A 20384-nucleotide genomic window follows, 5' to 3' on the forward strand; every position below is an offset into this window, starting at 1 on the left:
AGTCCAAACTGAATTTTTAATATGATGGGTTCCCTTTAAATAAATCCTAACTTAAAGGGATACTTCAGGAAAATGGATACACGGAGTTATGCCTAGTTTTAGTGGAGTGTGACTGAAAGAGTCAGTAGTTCCCATTAGACTATGAAGTCTTCTGCTACCCAACTATCATTGACAAGTGTTAAATTCAGCAACCATGATGTTCATCCATCTTGATGTACAAATGCCCCTTACCTGTGGACAGTCCTTAATATAATGGCCTTTGTTGAAGCAGAGGTGACACAAGTAGTTTGGAGGGGGGCGCTTGCTGGGTTTCCTGTTCTCCGAGGAGAGTGAGATTTCTGAGAAGTGTTCAGTGAGAGAGCTCAGCCCATCCACAATGTTGTTCAAAGATCCATAAGGAGATGCATTTTTATAAAGACTGCTCCCCAGTGCCTGTGAGACATACAAAAACAGTGTGAGACTTTGGTAGATGTGCACGTGCAAACGTTTTCTAAACTCTAAAAATTCTCTTTACTTACATCATCACCTAATCTGACCCTGATACACTAACCATGCATGTGCTTCAAAGGGTTAGAGATGACCTTTGGAGTGAGGGAATAGGTTTCCTAGGAGAGTTTGAGATTGCTCCATGTTTTCAAGCCACAGACGTTTAACAAACCATACGTTCGGCTTTGTGTGCCCTCGTGTCAGCACAAATATCCCACAATGGCCTGTTACACAAAATTTTCTTTCCAGCTTGCATATTGAAGTTGATAATAGAATTATATGAAGTCATTCTGTACATCATCTAGTGAATCCCTAGGAATATACACTGACCTAAAGCTGAGCTAGTGTTTTCCATGGTGTAAAACATTCAGAGGACTTCCATGAACCCGCCCTGTGTTTGGCAGATTAGGTTGGGGGCTACAAAATGAAACGCGACCAAACAATTGGCAGAACATCACGAAATGATTTCACTGCAGTAAAATACAAAGTTTAGCAAAACAATGTCCTGTAATGTGTTTTCTTCAGGTTTTCCTTGGGTTTCATATGTTTGCCCTGAGAACCAGGGGTCAACGCAAAGTTACCATCTCAAAATACACAATCCTAATTACTAATGTAGAATTCGTTCATTCAATGTTTGTTACATATCTATTTACACAGAATCTATTAAGGGGTGCTGTGTGTCCTACAAAGTATTTCTCTAAATCTCTGGTATCTAATGCCCCCATATAACACGGATATTGATGACCATTTCTTCCAGGGTTTCTTCCTTTTTTGGGCCAGTAGTTGAAGGTTCTCATAAGAATCTTCTATCTCTTCCTTCTCAGCTCGAGGGTCTTGTTTCAACTCTTATACCACCTCTAGATGACCTCTTTTGACCTGTTCTTGAAGTTACGGACACTATTTCTGGACATTGTCAATTGTTTTTGGATAGTTGCCTCGTCTACCTAAGTCAGTTGGCACAATTTTTTCTCACCGCTTTGTCTAGAATAGATTGTGGGAAGGGACAGTGTTGACAATATCTGTAAAGTGTTATGGAATATGATGGCGCTATATCCTACTAATATTATAAAAGTGAAAGTTTGTATGTTTGGATGTTTGTGTGTTGGGATGTTTGGTCCTCAATCATGCCAAAATGGCTGAACGGATTGGGCTGCTATTTCACGCATATCTAGATGGGCACCTGAAGTGAAACATAAGCTACTTGATATGCCGCTACGTGCATGGAATTCCCTACTGCGAGTGCCGAACATGCACCGGCTAGGCTTAAGGACCCAAGATGACGTCATCACAGGTCCTTCAGCTGTTCCCAGATTGGATGGCGCGATTGTGTGGGCAGATCTATATCAGCTGAACCCAGGAACTGTGCAAGCTGAAGAACATGGCGCCTAATGGACGGTTGGCAGCGGAGCAAACATGCAGCCGTGCTGTTGGGCCACGTGGGCAGCATTGGGGGTGCCGTTTTGGTTGGAACGACGGGGGATTTTGGAGTTCAGGGAGGGGGGGAAATTTCGGCATACTTACGTATGCAGCCTCTGTGTCACGTCGCCTACACTACTAGAAGGCCAAGGGCCTCGGGGGGCGGGGTGGAGGGTGGTCTTTGGTGTCCGGGACACACCTAGGTATACTGCCCATACACACAGATATCGCAGCACAAATGTAGCAGCGCGCCGACAAGAACATGTGGACGAAGTCGTGGGTAGATGCTAGTAAGAAGCAAAGATTATTATAATTTTATTTACTAAGACTTCTCACATTGCTAGTCCAGGAACATTCAGTCTTTTATGAAGGAATCAGTGTGGAGAAAAATAGAAGAGTCTGTAGTTTGGCTTACTCACTCCACAGGGCTGCGGAGAACTACAGTCGTGGTTGACTAATGTATCGGTACCATATATTGTAGGAGACATCATTGACTTTTGGGTTCCTCCCTTATAAGTATAACCTTCACTCCCAAACACAAACAGTGCATACAAAAGACTATATAAAGGTCACCACATTTGACAAAATTCTAAGGTCCTTTACGTGTTATATTCGATTACATAATAGACATTTGGTTCAGGTCAGTGCAACCTTTGTCTACGGAGTTGATGACGTTTCATGGATGTTACTAATTAACCACTTACAAGCCAGGAACATGTTAGAGAACTACCCAATTTGTTGCCCCCGTACGAGCGGACGCTAAGCTTCATGACAGGGCCTTGAAATAACACCCTACATATCTATCTTCTGCAATGCATTCATAGAGAGGGCTCGGCTAGGTCTGAAATAGACTAGGATGCAGAATTCATGGGCGTCTATTTAAAGCACATTTTGAGATTCCAGTTCCCCATTCACAGCTCTGCACACACAAGCAGACTAGTGTGGCCTCCTGCTAGAACCTCAAGGAAACATTTATAAATGTAAGAGGGCCACAAATTGGTGAGGGGGCGATTATAAGTGACTCTTCCTATTCCGATGATGGAAGATATTTAAGGAACAGGTCAGATGCTCTTCACTATTATGGGCATGTGATGCAGTTAGAATTATTCGATTGCCCAGGGATGTCCACCACTTAGACGCCTCTACCTTCTGGTTCCCTTAAGCGCCATGCCTATGCTTACATCCAGAGAGCAAAGGATAAGACATGTTACAATACAACATACCATCGCCTTATGCTCTCCAACCACAGACATCAGGCGCAGGATATATTAGATATATCACACTGTTACTTGTCCCCAAACAAACCTGGCCTATCCCTTCATGAATCATTCCTGTTGACTTTGCACAATGCCATTAAGAGGGTGTCCGCTTATAGAGGGAGGGTTACTTATTGTATTCCAATAGTCATGAGAATAGGACAATGGAGAAATACTAACAAATTTTCCATTATTTATTGCAGTGTTTATCCTGAGCGTGTTGTTTTATAATCAAATTACATTTTTGGGGGTTTTATAAAAATATTCCCATATCCTGCCCAAGATTGCAAAATATTCATGATGTGTCACAGCTGCAACTGTAAAACAGATCTAATTCCCAGAGTTATTACTATTGTTCTATGGCTAGTGTGAAGCTGCACTTTACCCCTTGCTCACATCGGTGTTCGGTAGTCCGTTCGGGGGATCCCATGCAGACTCCTCTGAACGGATTACCAAACGCATTTGCAAGCGGTGAACAGTGAAAGCACATGGACCCCTAGACTATAATGGGATCCGTGTGCTTGCCACGAGATCTCCGCACAAGTCAAGCGGACAGGAAAGTAGATTGTGAAGTACTTTCCTGTTCGCATGTTCCTTTATCAAGTCCCTGGGTGATATGGAAATGCATTGGAGCTCAGATGCATTGGTAGTATTTAAATGCCACTACTGACCGCAGTATCTAAAGAGTTAAATACCTGCAATTGTAATTCCGATGTTACAATGCAGTGTGCAATGTATGTCACAGCTGACATCTTGTGCCCATTATCTAGACCAGCCTTACAATTAGTGGGATAAAGTCCCACCATGCTACCTAACTGGTTTGACCTTGCGCCAACCCCAAGGGCATTGTCTAGGTATCCTCTCCGGTATTCGCACTATAACCTCTATATGGGGGATCTATACTTCACTTCTGGGTCACTTCCACCTGGAGTGTTCCCAGTATAGGAGGCAGCTGGTCAGAGAAACACCAGTGCTTGGACCAGGGGTCAGGTAAGACAGTGGTCTAATACGGGCCAGGTTTATAGGCAGGCAGATAATGTTAAAATTCATAGAGAGGCTGAAGTTCTGGGTGGGCAGCACGGGGGTGATAAATTTTACTCACCTGTCTACACTCCTGTCCTAGCCGCCATCCACTGCTACCTCCAGGGTGCGCTGTCGCTGACGCTGAAGAATGCCAGTACGCTGCATCCTGACTTTCCTTAGTGTTGTGAGGGAACAATAGCGCCGCCTAGAAACTGCAACGCAGGGTGCCCTGGACAGGAGTGTGGACAGGTGAGTAAAAACTAGTAGTAACACAATAAGTAGCGGCATATTAAAAATAATGCCACTCCAAGTTTATTCCAAGAGGCACCGTCTAAGGCCAACGCCTAATGGAAGATAAGCCCCTGGCTGGCACAAACAGCTGGGAGACCCGTATACAGACCACTGGAAATAGATGCCCATGAAGAATCGAGTACTGGTTTGTTTATCCCCCTTATTAAATAAGATATGAACTGGACAATCTCTTCTAGTAAAATTTCTAACTAAATGGTGCACCATACAGACCAGCTGAATATTCAACTATCACCTAGCTTTACAGATTGCTTCTATGGAGTGATGTAGAAATCGGGATTACTGTGACTGCTGACATCATTCCTATGAGGACATACACTTAATGGGTATTTTGGTATAACCCCAGTTACTAGACATTTACGGTTTATGTATCATGAGCATTGTTGCTGTCCTCTTTTACGCTCAATCCGCTACGTAACATCTGGTATCAGTCAGCTCTGAGTTACAACACTGTAACAGGTGGGAGAATCCCTGGGGGACATGTCTGTCCCAGCAGGGAGATATAGGAGGTGTATATATAGATGGAAAATTATGTGTAAGTGGCTCACAAAGAGAGTGGCAGTGACAAAAGTCATCGGGTCTGAGGCTCCTACTGCAAGTGACAGAAGTTACCCCAGATCCTTGTAAAGTTCTCCTGCTTTTATAACAGGAAAGCACAACACTAAGGGTCTGTTGTCTGAGCAGTCATTGGTAGATAAAAATATAAATCTGTCTATTTTATATTATCTTTGTAGAGGATCCAGGTTTAGGTCTGTAGCAGTTTAGTCACAGCAGGAGGAGCGGCAGCTAGTAAGTACAGTAGAAGTGTAGTGGATAGGATTTAAAAAAAAAAAAAAAAAAAATTTTTTTTTTACTAAAAACCTAGAGAAAAAAAACAAAACCTGTAGTGCAAAGTGCCTTGCATGTTTTGCAGTGGAAACCCAGATAAGGGCTAGTTCACACGTGAGTATAAGGGGAGGTTTTTGACAGCGGAATTCGCGTCCAAAACCTCCCCTTATAATGGTGGTCTATGGAGACCGCCGGGCTTCTGTTCTCCGCTAGCGGCGAGCTGCTGCTAGCGGAGAAAAGAAAGGACATGTCCTTTCTTCAGGCGGAAGCCGCGCTGTCTCAGTCGCGCGGCTTCCGCCCCCCGCAGCTCCCTCCTATGTCGTCTCATTCATTTGAGCCGACAGCAGAGGGTTAAGTCGCGACAGCGATTGTCGCGGCGGGCGGGTTTTGACAAGAGAGAGACGCGGCTCGCCGCGTCTCTCTCTGTGTCAAAACCCGCGCGGGCAGTTCACGTGTGAACTAGCCCTTAGCAGCACGGGTAACCCACAACACAAACCAGCCAGACTTTCTGCTGCGAACTTTCAGCCTTTGGCCTTGCCTGATACTTGGGGCTCCCACTCTAAATGTCTTAATGTTTATATCAAAAGAAAAAAAAAAAAAAAAAAGTCTGTGACAACTTTGATCTAATAAAAAATGCTGGGAAACTGAAGCTCACAAGCTCTACAATGCTGAATACAAAGTATCTTTGGGCTATATGTGGTAGGGTTCACATGTAGCAGTGGTGTGGAGTCAAGTGGTGCGGTTTCCAGATTCACATGTAAAATTGGTGCGGTGTCTGGGTTCACAAGTAGCTTGGTGTAGTGGCAGGGTTCACATGCAGAAGTGGTGTGGTGGCAGGGTTCACATGTAGTAGTAATGTGGTGGCAGGGTTCACATGTAACATGGTGTGGAGTCAGGGTTCATGGGTAGCAGTGATGTGGTGGCAGGGTTCACATGTAACAGTGGTGTGGTATCTGGGTTCACATGTAGCAGCAGTGCAGTGTCAGGGTTCACATGTAGTATTGGTGTGGTGTCTGGGTTCATGTGTAGCAGTGGTGCAGTATCTAGTTCACATGTAGCAGTGGTGTGGTGTCAGGGTTCACATGTAGCAGTGGTGCGGTATCTGGGTTCACATGTAGCAGTGGTGTGGTGTCAGGGTTCACATGTAGCAGTATCTGGGTTCACATGTAGCAGTGGTATGGTATCTAGGTTCACATGTAGCAGTAGTGCAGTGTCAGGGTTCACATATAGTATTGGTGTGGTGTCGGTTCATGTGTAGCAGTGGTGCAGTATCTAGTTCACATGTAGCAGTGGTGTGGTGTCAGGGTTCACATGTAGCAGTATCTGGGTTCACATGTAGCAGTGGTATGGTATCTAGGTTCACATGTAGCAGTAGTGCAGTGTCAGGGTTCACATATAGTATTGGTGTGGTGTCGGTTCATGTGTAGCAGTGGTGCAGTATCTAGTTCACATGTAGCAGTGGTGTGGTGTCAGGGTTCACATGTAGCTGTGAGGAAGTGACAGGGTTCACACGTAGCAGTGGTGTGGTGTCAGGGTTCACACGTAGCAGTGGTGTGGTGTCAGGGTTCACATGTAGCAGTGGTGTGGTATCTGGGTTCACATGTAGCAGTGATGCATCGTGCGAGTTCACTCTAAAGTGTAAACTGCACAGTTTTTACAGGTGAAATGCATTTTACCAGCTTTAACGTGATTGTGTTTCAGAGAATGTTTCCTCTGCATGTGTTTTCCGCAGTTTTTTTCTTTTGCTTTTAGCTCAGCTGATCACGCATGTTTATTTCAATGGGAAGGGTAAAATAAACAATTGCCAGACATGTCTGGAAGTATTTATCTTTTTAGGGATCAAAAAACGCCATTTATATATTCGTAAATTCCATTATCCTGTATATTCGGCACCAGAAATTTTTCAAAGAACATTTAGCCAAAAAGTAAACTGGGGATAAGTTTTGATCAGAATGGTTGTGTCTTGTGCACATGAGCAGGTGGTCAGTATTTACTACTGCAGAGGAGGTCACTGCTTTGGCTGCGATGATGTCGAGTAGTCAGTAGGACATACTGTACTAGTCAAATACTGCAAAACCAGACTGAGTGCTGGTAGAAAGCCAATGCTAAAATATTGGCCTCTACAAGGTGTTATTTGCCAGTCCGGAAACAAATCTTCATGTATGCAAGTGTTTTCCTAACACCCCCAAAATGTTTTAGAGGAGAATGACCACCACTATGGCCAGGGCGCTGCAATACTCGCTATCAATGCATCTGTAAATAGGTGGCGTGAAACGGTTAAACTCCAACTTGCAAGAACAAATTGTTCGGAGCTATGAGTTCTCCTGAGCTGACACTGGACACACTCTGTGCCTTTGTTCCCTTACAGATGAGGCTTGTATTCTAACATGTTTCAGGGCACAAAGGGAGTTTGCACAGGGAAACAGCTGGCCTACACAAACAGCTGTTTTCTGTTTCGTACTTTTCCAAAAGGCTCTCATTGTACAGGAAGGAGGTCGGCAGCTCGCAAGCCTTCTCCTGCAATCTTCTCAGCTCTCCTATTCTGCATGGTTTTCATTTCCCTGTTCCTTCTCACCCTATTCCTCTTGTTTTCCATTTTTCAGTCCTTAATTCTTCCAATCCTCCTCTTAGAAGCCACATCCTCCTCCGCTTCTGATTCTCAGATCCAAACCAACGACATACTCATCAAAACCAAGAGAGTTTATTTGCTAAACCAGTCATGTTATTAAGCAGAACTTCTGGCCTGGAAGTGCTTGACATAAAATAGTAGGGTATGTTGTAAACATATTGTTATTGATGGAAAACCTCCCATTAGAAGCAGAAGTATCCAAAAAATACTGCAAATCCCAGATGGCTGCAGACTGTAAAGGAATCTTTATAGCATTTTATATGACCGGCCCCTATAATGTTCTATTAAATTGTTCTCCAAACCCAGGTTCACATGCAGCAGTGGTGCGGTGTCTGGGTTCACATGCAGCAGTGATGCGGTATCTGGGTTCACATGCAGCAGTGATGCGGTGTCTGGGTTCACATGTAACAGTGTGGAGTCAGGGTCAGGGTTAAGATAACTTAATGCAGAATTTATAGTAAAAGGTCATGCAAGGACTGGAAAAGGAAAGGGGGAAAAAAAAAAAAAAAGTGGCCATCCCTAAAAAAAAAGGTGGATTGTCTTTTCTGAAAGGTTTGGTTTTTGGTTGCATATTGTAATTCCAAGAATTGCTGATATCACAAATAGGTATTCACTTTGCTTCAACAGATTTTCCAGTAAAACAAGTTAAGATTATGGGGGATAATTTATGAAGCTGTGTGCACCAGAAATTTGTCCTAAAAAAGTTGCCCATTTTTGGGCAGTCTGCTGTTTGCACCTGCACCTCAATTTAACAAAACCAGAGAGTGGTGCGGCAGAACGTAATGTAGGGTGGGGTCTCTTGCAGCCTGGCAGATTTCCAATAGTTACACCAGAAACTGGTCTAAATTGTTGCTCAAGTCTACGCCAACTCTTAGGGTAAGTTCAAATGGGGATTTTTGGACCGGAACCTTTTCAGGTCCAAAAACCGGGTAGCCACGACTGAAAGCTCGTGCATTGCACCGGCATCCATCCGCGTACTCCGCTTTGGATTAGGCCTAATGAATGGGCCTAGTCCGGAGAGGGAATGTCTTCAGGACGAATCGCGACCTGATGATGCGTGGCTAGAGGAGATAGGAGTGCACAGCACCAGTTAGACCACTGCTTGTGCTAGTTTACATTGGTTTTCATGGTTAATAATATGGACAGTATTAGAACAGGTTATCAATACTGTCTTAGTGGGGGGTTGACTCTTAGCACCACAATGATCAGCTCCCAAGGCACTTGGAATGGTTGTGTCACTTTCATTGTTTAGTGGTCCATACACCAATACGTCATACACTTAGTGACTGTGTTGAGTATTTTAATCACAAAGTTGCACAACCCATAACAGTCACTACTAAATGAGCAACATTCTGGAGGGTGGACCAGTATAAATGAAGAGGCTTGTCCACTTGTCCTTATCAAAGATCCTCTCAACCAGTGACCTAAGCAAGACCAATCCCCCTATTTGAATAGAAAAGAGTATTGGGTGGACCAGACATTAATTTAATACACACAAATTAAAGTGAATGCCCTATTGGTGACCCATCCTTAGGATAAGACTTCAATATTAGATCTGTGGGGGTTCAGCACCCGGGACCCCTGCATATCTAATATCGATGGCCTATCCCAAGGATAGGCCTTCAGTTGTAGAAAGTGGATAGCCTTTTTGATATATATACACAATTCTAGAATTCTTTAGGAGGTTGTCACATTTAGGGCATTAACAGGGTTGTCGGGGATTTGAAAAACATAGTTGCTTATTTGCAAGAACCGTGCCAAACCTGACTATGGCGAAGGCCCCACACTGGGGGAATTTAGCATTTTTGTCTGCAGTGTAAAGAAACCAGCAGTTTATTTCCTTCTCCCCTTTCAAGGACGTGCAGATCTATCTGGGCCAAGCATGCATGTGCTTGGAGGATCTCCAGAAACCGCTTTAGAATTAGTGTCTGGCCAACAGCTATTGAAGGTGTATGGAAACCTGTACACTTAGAAATCTACTTAATGAACAATATAAATCATGATCCCCAGTGAAAGTTTAGGGAGTAATACATGTCCCACTGACACCTTGAAGGTCATAAGTTTACTGACACTGGACACGAGAGTGGATTTTCATTCCACAGCGGGTTCCACTTTCTCCAGCAGTCCCTACCACCTGGTTACTCCACATGGCCGTCTGCATCTTAAATCAGTGTACTGTGCCAGCCAGAAACACTATCTGCCCTGGCGGGCATGGACGTCATTATACGTTTTGCTTCATCTTCTCTTCACCCTCCTCAGCTTGTTTCTGACTAAATCTGCGTTTCTGTCTCAGTTCTGCCGATCTTTCGTAACTGATCCCGGCTTGCCTCTGCCTGCTGAACCTCTGCTGTCTGCCCTGACCTATGACCTGTCTGCGACCCTGAATGGATTTGTCGGTCAGCCCCATAGTTGACTACTCTCCTGTCTGACCTCTGGTGCCACACACTGGCATCTCTAGGCCCAAGGCCAGATGCAACTCTTTGTTACATTGTATTGTCATATACTGTCTGTTCATGTATCCTCTGATTTGTAAAGTTCTGTGGAATAGGTTGATGCTATATAAATGTATTATTATTACTACCATTATAGGTGTCATTGACCCTCTGAGAGGTCGGAACCTGGTAGTCTCACTACAGTAATGTCCAGATCCCTGTACGATGGTTAAAGGGTGAACATCAGGAAAATTAGACAGTGCCCAAAGTCAAAAGTTGGTGACCCTCTGGTAAAGTGTTAATTAGAACATTTTCTGATATTTTGTCACATCTCTAGTATTGCATTTATTGTTTGTTTCCTTAAAAGATCCCAGCGCTAGGATTGACTGCTTTTGTACCAAAGATGGACCTAAATGTGGCTTTCCACTTCATCTCCTTGCAGTGGCCAACATTGGTGTCCTTGTCTTGCCAAACAACAGTCCAGGAACCCAGTTATTGCTGCTGGTTGTGATAACATGAAGACTGCCCTCATTTGACATTAAATGGTTAAAGTGGAAATGCCTCTTTAAATGCAACTTACTTAAAAAAGTGGACTAGATCTGGATTTTGGGCATTGCAATTTACAAGGGGCATTAGCTTTAGGTATATCTGAGGGGCCGTGTTGTCTTGTTACCTTCTCTATGGGGTTTCATACACACACACACAAAAAAAAAACGGTTTTGTGGCAGAGAGAATAAAACGCTCACCGGCGCTCACGGCTGGACCCGGTCTGACAGGTTTCCGTCTTCTGCATGCGCTAGTGTGAACCTAGCCTTTCTTGTATTTTGTAGAAGGTGCATCTACCAATAAGTCTATATAGAGCTATAGAAATAAATGGCCTGATACAAATATTAGGAGTGATATCACCGTAAACTGTTACACCCACCTACTAAGGGATGAACAAAAAGGGATCAAAGCCCAATTCTGTACATGACAAGATGAAAACCTCAGATGACTAATGGAAAACACTGCTTTTTAGAAACTTGGAATATAAGTATCTCTCTCTCGATGTTAGGTGTGGCTTTATTAACCAACATTACTTAGAAGCAAATGGAGCCAAGCAGATAGTTGACTCTTAAATTGTGTAAAATGAAACGTTCCATATTTAATCATTCGTGCAGTGCGTGGCAAACACGAACCCCATTATAGTCTATGGGGTCCATGTGCTTTTACAGCCCAGCACTTGCAATTGCGTTTGGGGAGTCTCCATGCGGACTCTCCCCGGACGGAATACAAAAGCAGATGTGAACAGGGCATAGGAAGTACAATTTGTGAACCCTTCAATCCCAAGAATACAACTCCTAAAATGCCCCATATCAAAGCAGTCAAATGGTAAAGAAGTATACCCATAACTTGCCAAGAAAGGGATGCCCCTTGAAGCCTTATGGCATGTAAAGGTCCTCTTAATTTTGCAGACATACCCTGAATACCTAAAATCTCAGTAAGTGCAAAACTGTCTGACGTTTTATAGCAAGTAGCAGAGTGGTTGTTGGAAATCTGAACTCTTGGCAGTCCTTAAAGGTATTAATAGACTATTCCTGAGGCTACATGTATTCATAAACAGAAATATTCTTAAATACCTCGTTCCTATTTTGCATGGTGTTAATATGCATTTTTTGTTGTATGTAGGTCCATGGAATTTTTTCAGTATGTGACTTCTTGAACACTTTGTACCTTCAATCAGGGTTGAGGAGAGACCCCTATACTCCTGCAAAGTCCAGACATGTTGTGAAAGAGACAAGTAGGGATGAAAATAGGGAGACTTTAGGGGGTACTACATAGGGCACTAGTAATCCCTAAAGACAGAATGGGAAGAGATAGGGAAAGAATATTTTCACTTTAGCCTGAAGCATAAGAGTTACGTGTGACCACAAAACAAATCTGACATTTTAAGTGACACAATTTTTGGAGTTTGTGACTATTACGATTTTGGGTCATCTGACTTGTTAAAATATTTCCATGATTTGTTTACGCTGTGTTTTTTTTACGCCCCTGTAAAGCAACTCTCTAGCATTTTTGTGGCATATTTTTTCTTCCAATGAGGCGAAAGGTCCACAGAAAACTGCTCCTAGCCCCACGTGGCGGAAACGCTGTGATATGCCCGTGGCGGAAACCCTGTGAGAAATATCATGGCGTCTTACAGTCAGGGCACAGTAGGTGGCATTCTAGCGAATCCCATGCCACTTTGCCGTAAAAAAAAAAACGCGCTGCAAACATGCCGCGATTTCCAAAGCCGGTGCAGTTTTGGTAATTGTACCATGTTCCACATAATTCTCAGTTTAAGTGTATATAGAGATAGTTGTCAATCACTGATTAGAACCGCCCACTGGACTCCTAAGCCAAAATATGCAGGTATGCAAGTGAATAAATGTCTAACAAACTTTACTAACAAAACTATACATGAATCTGCAAAGTGAATTCTCTGTATCTAGCTGACCACTGACTTCATGTAAATGTTACAGACTTGCTTTAAAAAGTACGTATTACCATGGTGTTTCGGGGTATTAGAGATTAGGCTATCTGGTCTTAAAGAGGACCTTTCACTACCTCCAAAAATCGAGGTTTTTACATTATTTAGTAACTGTTCCAATGATTCAGGCACAGTTGGATTTTTTTTCTCTAGCCCACACTGTTCCTAAACAATCAATGCTGTTAGTTTTGGTGCCTGATTTGCTATTTAGACTCTGTACTGTCAGGAGGGCGGAGTCAGGCATAAGCACAGTGGTGTAACTAGGAATGGCGGGGCCACGTGGCGAACTTTTGACATGGTCTCCCCCCCCCCCCCCCCCCGACCGACACTGAAGACCTCGACCGACCCCCTCCTACGCATTTCTGTGTGTTCTATTATGCCCCATACTGGCCCCTTAACACAGTATTATCCCCCATAGGGGCCCCTTAACACAGTATTATCCCCCATAGGGGCCCCTGCACACAGTATTATCCCTCATAGTGGCCCCTTAACACAGCATTATCCCCCATAGGGGCCCCTGCACACAGTATTATGCCCCATAGTGGCCCCTGCACACAGTATTATCCCCCATAGTGGCCCCTGCAGACAGTATTATCCCCCATAGTGGCCCCTGCACACAGTATTATGCCCCATAGTGGCCCCTGCACACAGTATTATCCCCCATAGTGTCCCCTGCACTCAGTATTATGCCCCATAGTGGCCCCTACACACAGTATTATGCCCCATAGTGGCCCCTGCACATAGTATTATCCCCCATAGTGGCCCCTGCACTCAGTATTATACCCCATAGTGGCCCCTACACACAGTATTATCCCCCATAGTGGCCCCTACACACAGTATTATGCCCCATAGTGGACACCCATAAACAATTACTATACTCTGGGGTCTTTTCAGACCCAAGAGTATAATAATTGGAGACCCAGGGGGGAGAAAACCATAAAAACTACTGTTACTTACCTGTCTCCGGCTCCTACGCAGTCTTCTCTGCTGCCTTCTCCTCTGCCGTCCTTGTTTAATGACGTCTGATGTCACATGACCCGGGACGCAGGCCGGGTTCATGTGACGTCAGAAAGGACGTCAGGCAGGATCGTGGAGAGGTAAGTAACATGTTTTTTATGTTTCTTACCTCTCCCGGTCCGCCAATCATTATACTCGGGGGTCCAAAAAGACCCTCTTCCCCCCCCCCCCCCCCCCCCGAGTATAATGATAGCAGCGGTAGCAGCTGTCACCGGGCCCCTAATGTCCCGGGCCCTGTGGCAGCTGCCTCCGCTGCTATGGCGGTAGTTACGCCACTGCATAAGCAGACAAAGACTGAGGCTCCACGTTGAGGAAACGCAACTTTTTTTGTTGCCAAAGCCAAGAATGGTTACAAAAGGAATGGGAAATCTATAACAAATTCTTATACTTCTACTCAATCTATTCTTGGCTTTAGCAACAAAATCTGCAACAAAACACAAACAAACCGCATTTCTACAACATGAGGCCTTAGCCAAAGCCTCTGACACTGGCTACCTCTGAATCACATCCCCGGTCTGACACCACCCCTCTGACATTACAGAGCTTACATAGCACATCAGACATCAAAACTACCTGCACTTGTTGCTCAAGAATGGCGGAGTGTACAAAGAAAATTCCAAATGTACTAGAATCAGTAGAGCAGTACTATGAACGCCAAGAACTTGAAATGTCCTCTTTAAATAGACACAGATAAAATTGATAACATTACTTAAAATCTCATTATGGAATTAACATCTAAAGTAGAATGAACACAGTCCATAAGGCTACAAAAAAAATCCGTAATGCACACGCTGAAGTAAGTTGACATAGCTGGAATGTGAATAGTGAAGGCTTCACTGTATTAGATCTGACACTCCCCATCCAAAGCCTAGAGTATTTTTGCAGCTTGCAACGCAATCAGTTATTAATCTGCTTCTATTTTTGCCAATGCTAGGTCACCTCTTAATTTAACACAGTCAGCTGGGCGTCTGTCATTGTCACAACCCCATACACAGTTATGAGGCCTTAGCAGTCGGGGATAGTTGAACTCACACAGATACAGCAGACTTATTAGAGGAACACCACAGCAGTCCATTTCCATTTTTACTAATAACGGCACCTTTTAAAACTGATCATATTTCCATAGTGATAGTTGTCAATCTCATATTGCAATATCTCATTTGCATTCTTGATAAATGGAGTGAAGCCTTATGCACATGGCCCCATTCATCTGTGTACAAGCCATATAATAAATTACCTACAAAAGTCTGAGGCCCTCCTACACCCACAAATGCTCCTGATTTCATATAAAAACATTGTGACACTGGATGTTCCTCTCTTAGAAGCACTGACACATACCGCCACATGGTGCACCGTACATATGCCACATTACAGAACCACAGGGACTTGACGTACCACTGTAAATCTCAGCCATGATGTCATAGACCGGAATGTAACATGATTTGTTACATAAAATCCTGGTGTTTCACAAATAAAATGGTCTTCATGGTGCACTGTATGGCAACACACTCCAGATTCTAGAGCCACCGGGACTCTTTGTACCGTTGTAATAATACTACATGCACGCAAGACCAAAGTGATGGACAGGAATGAGAATAAGATGTTTTGTAGATGATGGCGGGGCTTCACGAATACATAGGACTAGAACTATGAAGTGACATAAATACTATAGGATACAGAACACTCCAACATGGCTTTTAGTTAGTGGCTAATAGCAAAAACTTTCAGTTATCGGCACACAATAGAGAAAAAGTTAGGCAGCAGTGAGACCCTTCCAAACACCGGCCACCAGTAGGGTTGAGCCAATCTTGAGATTTCAGGATCGTTTTTAAAATCCGATTTTCGATCATTTTCCAGCCGTTCCCGATCGTGAAGTTTGCTCGTTCGCCGATCGGGATCCGATCTTTCCCGATCGCTCAACCCTAGCCACCAGAGCTTCTGGGATCCAACCAACAGCCCTTTTTGCAGAGTGCAGATGCCACCAGCATGCTATACATCATGGTCGACAATCCCCAAAATCTGAAGGACTACGAACCAATTGTGTTTATTCATTGCATTTGTGTTGGACTGGACGATAGAGACCCTGATCGCCCCTAGCAGAAGCTCGGTCTTTATAAATTACACAATCCCTTGGAATAAAAACAATGCAACACAACAACACAATGTACAAAACCAGCGGCTCGATCCTCTGAAGAAGAAAGTTGTTTCTGATTATACAACCCCCCCACAAGCCAGAAAAAGAAGAAGCAGGGATGTCAACAAGCCTTCTAGTAACCAAACAGATCTCTAATAATCCTCATCTGAACCTTCCCAGGTTATATATGGCAGTGACCATTGACGCCCCTAAGCAGCACACTATCATCACATACACATCACACTAATACACCTCTAAATACCTTCATAGTCAAGCAGAACTCCTATCCTACAACCATTGCTCAGTTGGCCAGGGACAAACCCTTTTAGTGACCTCTTTATGTGAGTGGAGGTGACACTTTGCGAGTCCATTATCATTTACACACATTGACAAATACCTGCTAAGTAAGAGCCAGCTGCACAACTAACCTCAAGAGCTCAAGTATGGAAGGCGTTAAAGTGGGAGGAATGAGTTTTATTCGTTCAGGCCACATTAAACCATGTACAAAAGTCCCCTAGCACATAAAATGCCAACCATCCCCCCTCGGTATCATTAGGGGCAGCTCTGTGCACTCCCCACTCTCCAGCACACCAGGAATACTGAATAGTTTAACTGTTAAGGGCCATTTGTATTCTGACAGCATCATGAGTTGTGTTAAAGAGGAGTTATCAATGTGTATGCTCTATTCACTCTTGTTTAGATAGGTTTTCATGAAATGCAGTGGGTGCTGCCTCACTATTGATTATGGACAAAGAACCAAAATTAACCCTAAATTTCTATTAGCGATTCACGGATAGCGGCCATTATTTGTATAGCAAGGACAGCGTCGGCTTTTAGAGAAGCGAGATACAATATTAGCCTGCTATATTGGGTTATGTGCTAAAAACTTGATACATTGTTGAAAGTGATATGAGTAAGTGTAATAATAGTAGTCAGACGAGGGAGGTGATAGTAAACACGTACAGACGTAGCAACGCTTGGTTACTCCTATGTGGTTTTACATAGGATGGCAGAGAACTACTTCATGCAAGGCAAACAATACAGGCCAAGAAATTGGAACCGCAAAGTCAATCTCTAACCGATGTGATCTGGAGAGTGTGTGGACTGTTATCTATCTACAGTATAAAAGCACAACCTACAATAGCAGGCAACATGCCGGACTGAGCAGATATGGCATTTCCGGGATACATAAACTGCAGAATTCAGCGCTTTGTCAGGATTGTTTATGGTATAACATACCACCAGCCATGCACATAGTAGGCCTTTACAGTGCTTGCACATGTTTCAGGGTTTTATTGTAGTTTTTTTTTCAATCCAGTCCTGATTTTGGAATCCAAAACCTGCACGTGTGAAAGCACCCTTAGTTTTATTTACCCAGCACTAGTTACCCATAACTAATGTCGTATACAAATAAACTGTTGACAACTACAAGTCTCAGCATTCTGCAGTCAGAGATTGCTCCTTGAACAGTTTAGGTAATAACAAGGCAAATGTTGGCCACTATGTAGCAAAGTAGTCTAAATTTATAATCTACTATTCCAACTATTGCAAAACTGCAACCCCTCAGCCTGCACCAGATAAGGGCCTAGTATACAAGCTGATAGTCGGCTGAACGTGCACTTGTAGGAACAGTTGTTCCTGACCGTGGCCACGTGAAATAAAAATTGTAATCAGGCAGAACCACTAAACGCGGAAAAATTACAGAGAACGGGGATCTGCTGCTTATCCCAATATGCAAATGCATGGGGACATATCAGTCTTATCTATAATCGCTCATCCTGGTAATATTTGCATCAGGCCATGTAAAATACCGCCAATCTGTTATGGCCAGGCATGGGCACTAGAAGGAGGGCTTATGTTATTACACTACTGATGTGTAGGCCTGAAGCCTGAACCGGTCAGTAATAGGTTTATGGTGTAGGTACAGTATTTGGGCTGGTTACTCTAATGTAGCATGTATTTTATTACTGAAATACATTGGGTTGGTGTTTTTTACATCATTGTATGATTTTTTAGGGTAACCTAATAACGTATCCCACCACCCCATCCATTTACTGAGCATCCCCTTCCCTGTACACGAGACATGTCGGCCATGAGCGGGTACAGCTGACCTCTACGTGCACCGCTGCCCTGCGTTTTAAATGTTCCGAATATATTTTTGGATGAAACTTTTGTGTTTCTGGAATTGTGGCTTGGAACGATTTTTCCAGGGATACTTTGAAGTGCGCCGAGACAAATATGTATCCTGAAATCGTTATTAAAACTTTTATAGAGCACTTGGATACCGTGGATGGAATTTTCTTCCTTGCCTTTTTTTTTGTTGCAGGGCCTGGATAGATATTACAGTCTGGGATCACTCAAAGGCAAATTTGTGTAACCATTTGTCTACAGCAGCGGCAGCTGTCGAAGGTTGGGGGGGGGGGGGGGGGGCGCCGTGGTGTGTTAGATTTAGACAAGTCTTTTGGCACTGACTGGGTTAATCGCACTGTCAACAATATTATCCTTACACTTCCCTGGACTCAGGCAGATCTAAAGCAAATAAAGGAATTTTCTGCACAGAGCAATGCCAGATGCCCTGAAATGAATCTTGCTAGGCAAAGCAGAAAAGATTTTTTTTTTGCTTTTTTTTTTAATAGTTTAGAAAGTTTTGTAATCATGAACATTTGATCGAACGTATAGCAAACATTGCATTTGTTCTATGTCGTAATAAGTGGCATAGGTTTTATACTACAATATGGCCACTGGAGATGGGAACAATACTTAGAAGAAGGCAGTTACGCATCTATATATTGATAGCACTCATAGGAATACACTTCACAGTACATCCCTGTGTTTAGAGGGTTAAACTGAGACAGTCAACAATCTTTGCAACAAAGAAACACAAAGACTACCACAATCTATACAAATAAATAACAATGTTGCCACCAATCTACTATACACAGATGTAATGTGCATGGTGGACAAGCATTCCTGAAAGGCACGGAGGATGTGGGTCTGATACAAATAAAACACAGATGGCTTTTTTTTTTTTTGCAGAATGTGAAGAGATGAACGAGAAGAGACTAATGGAGGGCACAATTTACAGTGACAGACAGAAGGAAGAGGGGGATTTTGGGAAGTGAGGGACACACCTCAGTCCTTTGGAGCTGCAGGAAGCTGCTGAGATAGCTGGAGTGGATGGAGGAGTTCAGGTCTGAGGGGCTCTTGGAGTAGTTGTTCAGATCATGATGGGAGGCAGAACTGGACTCTGGTCTGAAGGCATCAAAGGCACTTGGCTGGTGTGTGTCCTGCAGGGATAGGTAGACCCAATTGAGGAGCTGGGCAGGCTGGTATACTGAAGCGGTTGTGTCTATGGCTGACAACAGGCTCATCTTGTCCCCCAGTTACAAGAGAGATGCCCTGCAGCCTCCAGCCCCCTCCTGTGAAGCACAGAGCTTCTCTTCTGCTCTCTTCTCCCTCTTCCTCCTCTTCTTCCTGCCCCCCTATCTTTCCTTCCTATAGGGATTTGGCAGAGGGCTCAGTAAGGGCATTGCTGCAAACTTCTCTCTGCTAAAGTTTTCCCTTAGTCTCTGCAATCCGCTATGTGACTTGGCCACCCCGCCCACTCCTGGCTGTGATTGGCCGGTGGCTGGAGCTCATCTGCATAGAGCAGAATTGCACTCTTCCTCCAGTGTCAGGCCTCTCCTCTAGGAATTCAGTGCTCGCTGGAAGACACGGCTGGAGCTACAAGTTTAGTAGCTGAGCTGCTTCTGACTCTTGTAAAGATGTCATTGGTAGGAAGTGCATTGTCTTAGATGCAGATACTTTTATTAAATAGAGGGTTCTCGTTCCGATAACATCAAAGGTTTCTGCATTCAAGGTTTGGACGGTTTTGGAACCTCTAACACAAACTGGATGTTTCATAAATAGAACTTGTCAATTTCTTTGTGATCTGATATTTGGTTTTATCTCAGAATCGGTACTTAAAGTGTTTCCTACAGTACACACATAGGACAACTGTACTTGGCTAATGCTGTCCATTCCATAGACTTAAATGGTACATAAGATAGCCTACTCGGTGCACTGATCTGCAGGTTCTTCCCTCAGATATGGATAGGGAATAACTTGCTTAACTTGTGTTTGGGCTTAGAAAAGCAGTTACCTGTGGAAACCTGTGGACCACTGCGTTTCCACCCCGGTTTCCCTTCCGTAAAAGGAAGAAAAATGTGCATTTTTTAAGGGGGTTCGGGGATGGAAACCCTGAACATAGATGAGGCACAGGTGTGAACCTAAAACTCTTCCAGGCTATAGCCTCATGTAGTGGGCCAAAGCAAAAAAAAAAAAAACACTGCAGAAAAAAACATGG

The 20384-nt window shown here is 43.8% G+C and overlaps 1 protein-coding gene across 1 annotated transcript in view; it reads right to left on the minus strand.

Moving 5' to 3' along the window:
• Window positions 1-19587, minus strand: part of ZCCHC24 (zinc finger CCHC-type containing 24) — a 70891-nt gene extending 51304 nt beyond the window's left edge. Inside the window, exons 1-2 of the mRNA XM_075257764.1 lie at window positions 19171-19587; window positions 232-432 (exon numbers count right to left, since the gene is read on the minus strand). Coding sequence (XP_075113865.1) covers window positions 232-432; window positions 19171-19410 — 441 coding nt within the window. The 5' untranslated portion in view covers window positions 19411-19587. The remainder of the gene's footprint in view (window positions 1-231; window positions 433-19170) is intronic.
• Between the last annotated feature and the right edge of the window lie 797 nt (window positions 19588-20384).

Source organism: Leptodactylus fuscus, chromosome 10 (assembly GCF_031893055.1).
Source record: "Leptodactylus fuscus isolate aLepFus1 chromosome 10, aLepFus1.hap2, whole genome shotgun sequence".
Classification (NCBI taxonomy): domain Eukaryota; kingdom Metazoa; phylum Chordata; class Amphibia; order Anura; family Leptodactylidae; genus Leptodactylus; species Leptodactylus fuscus.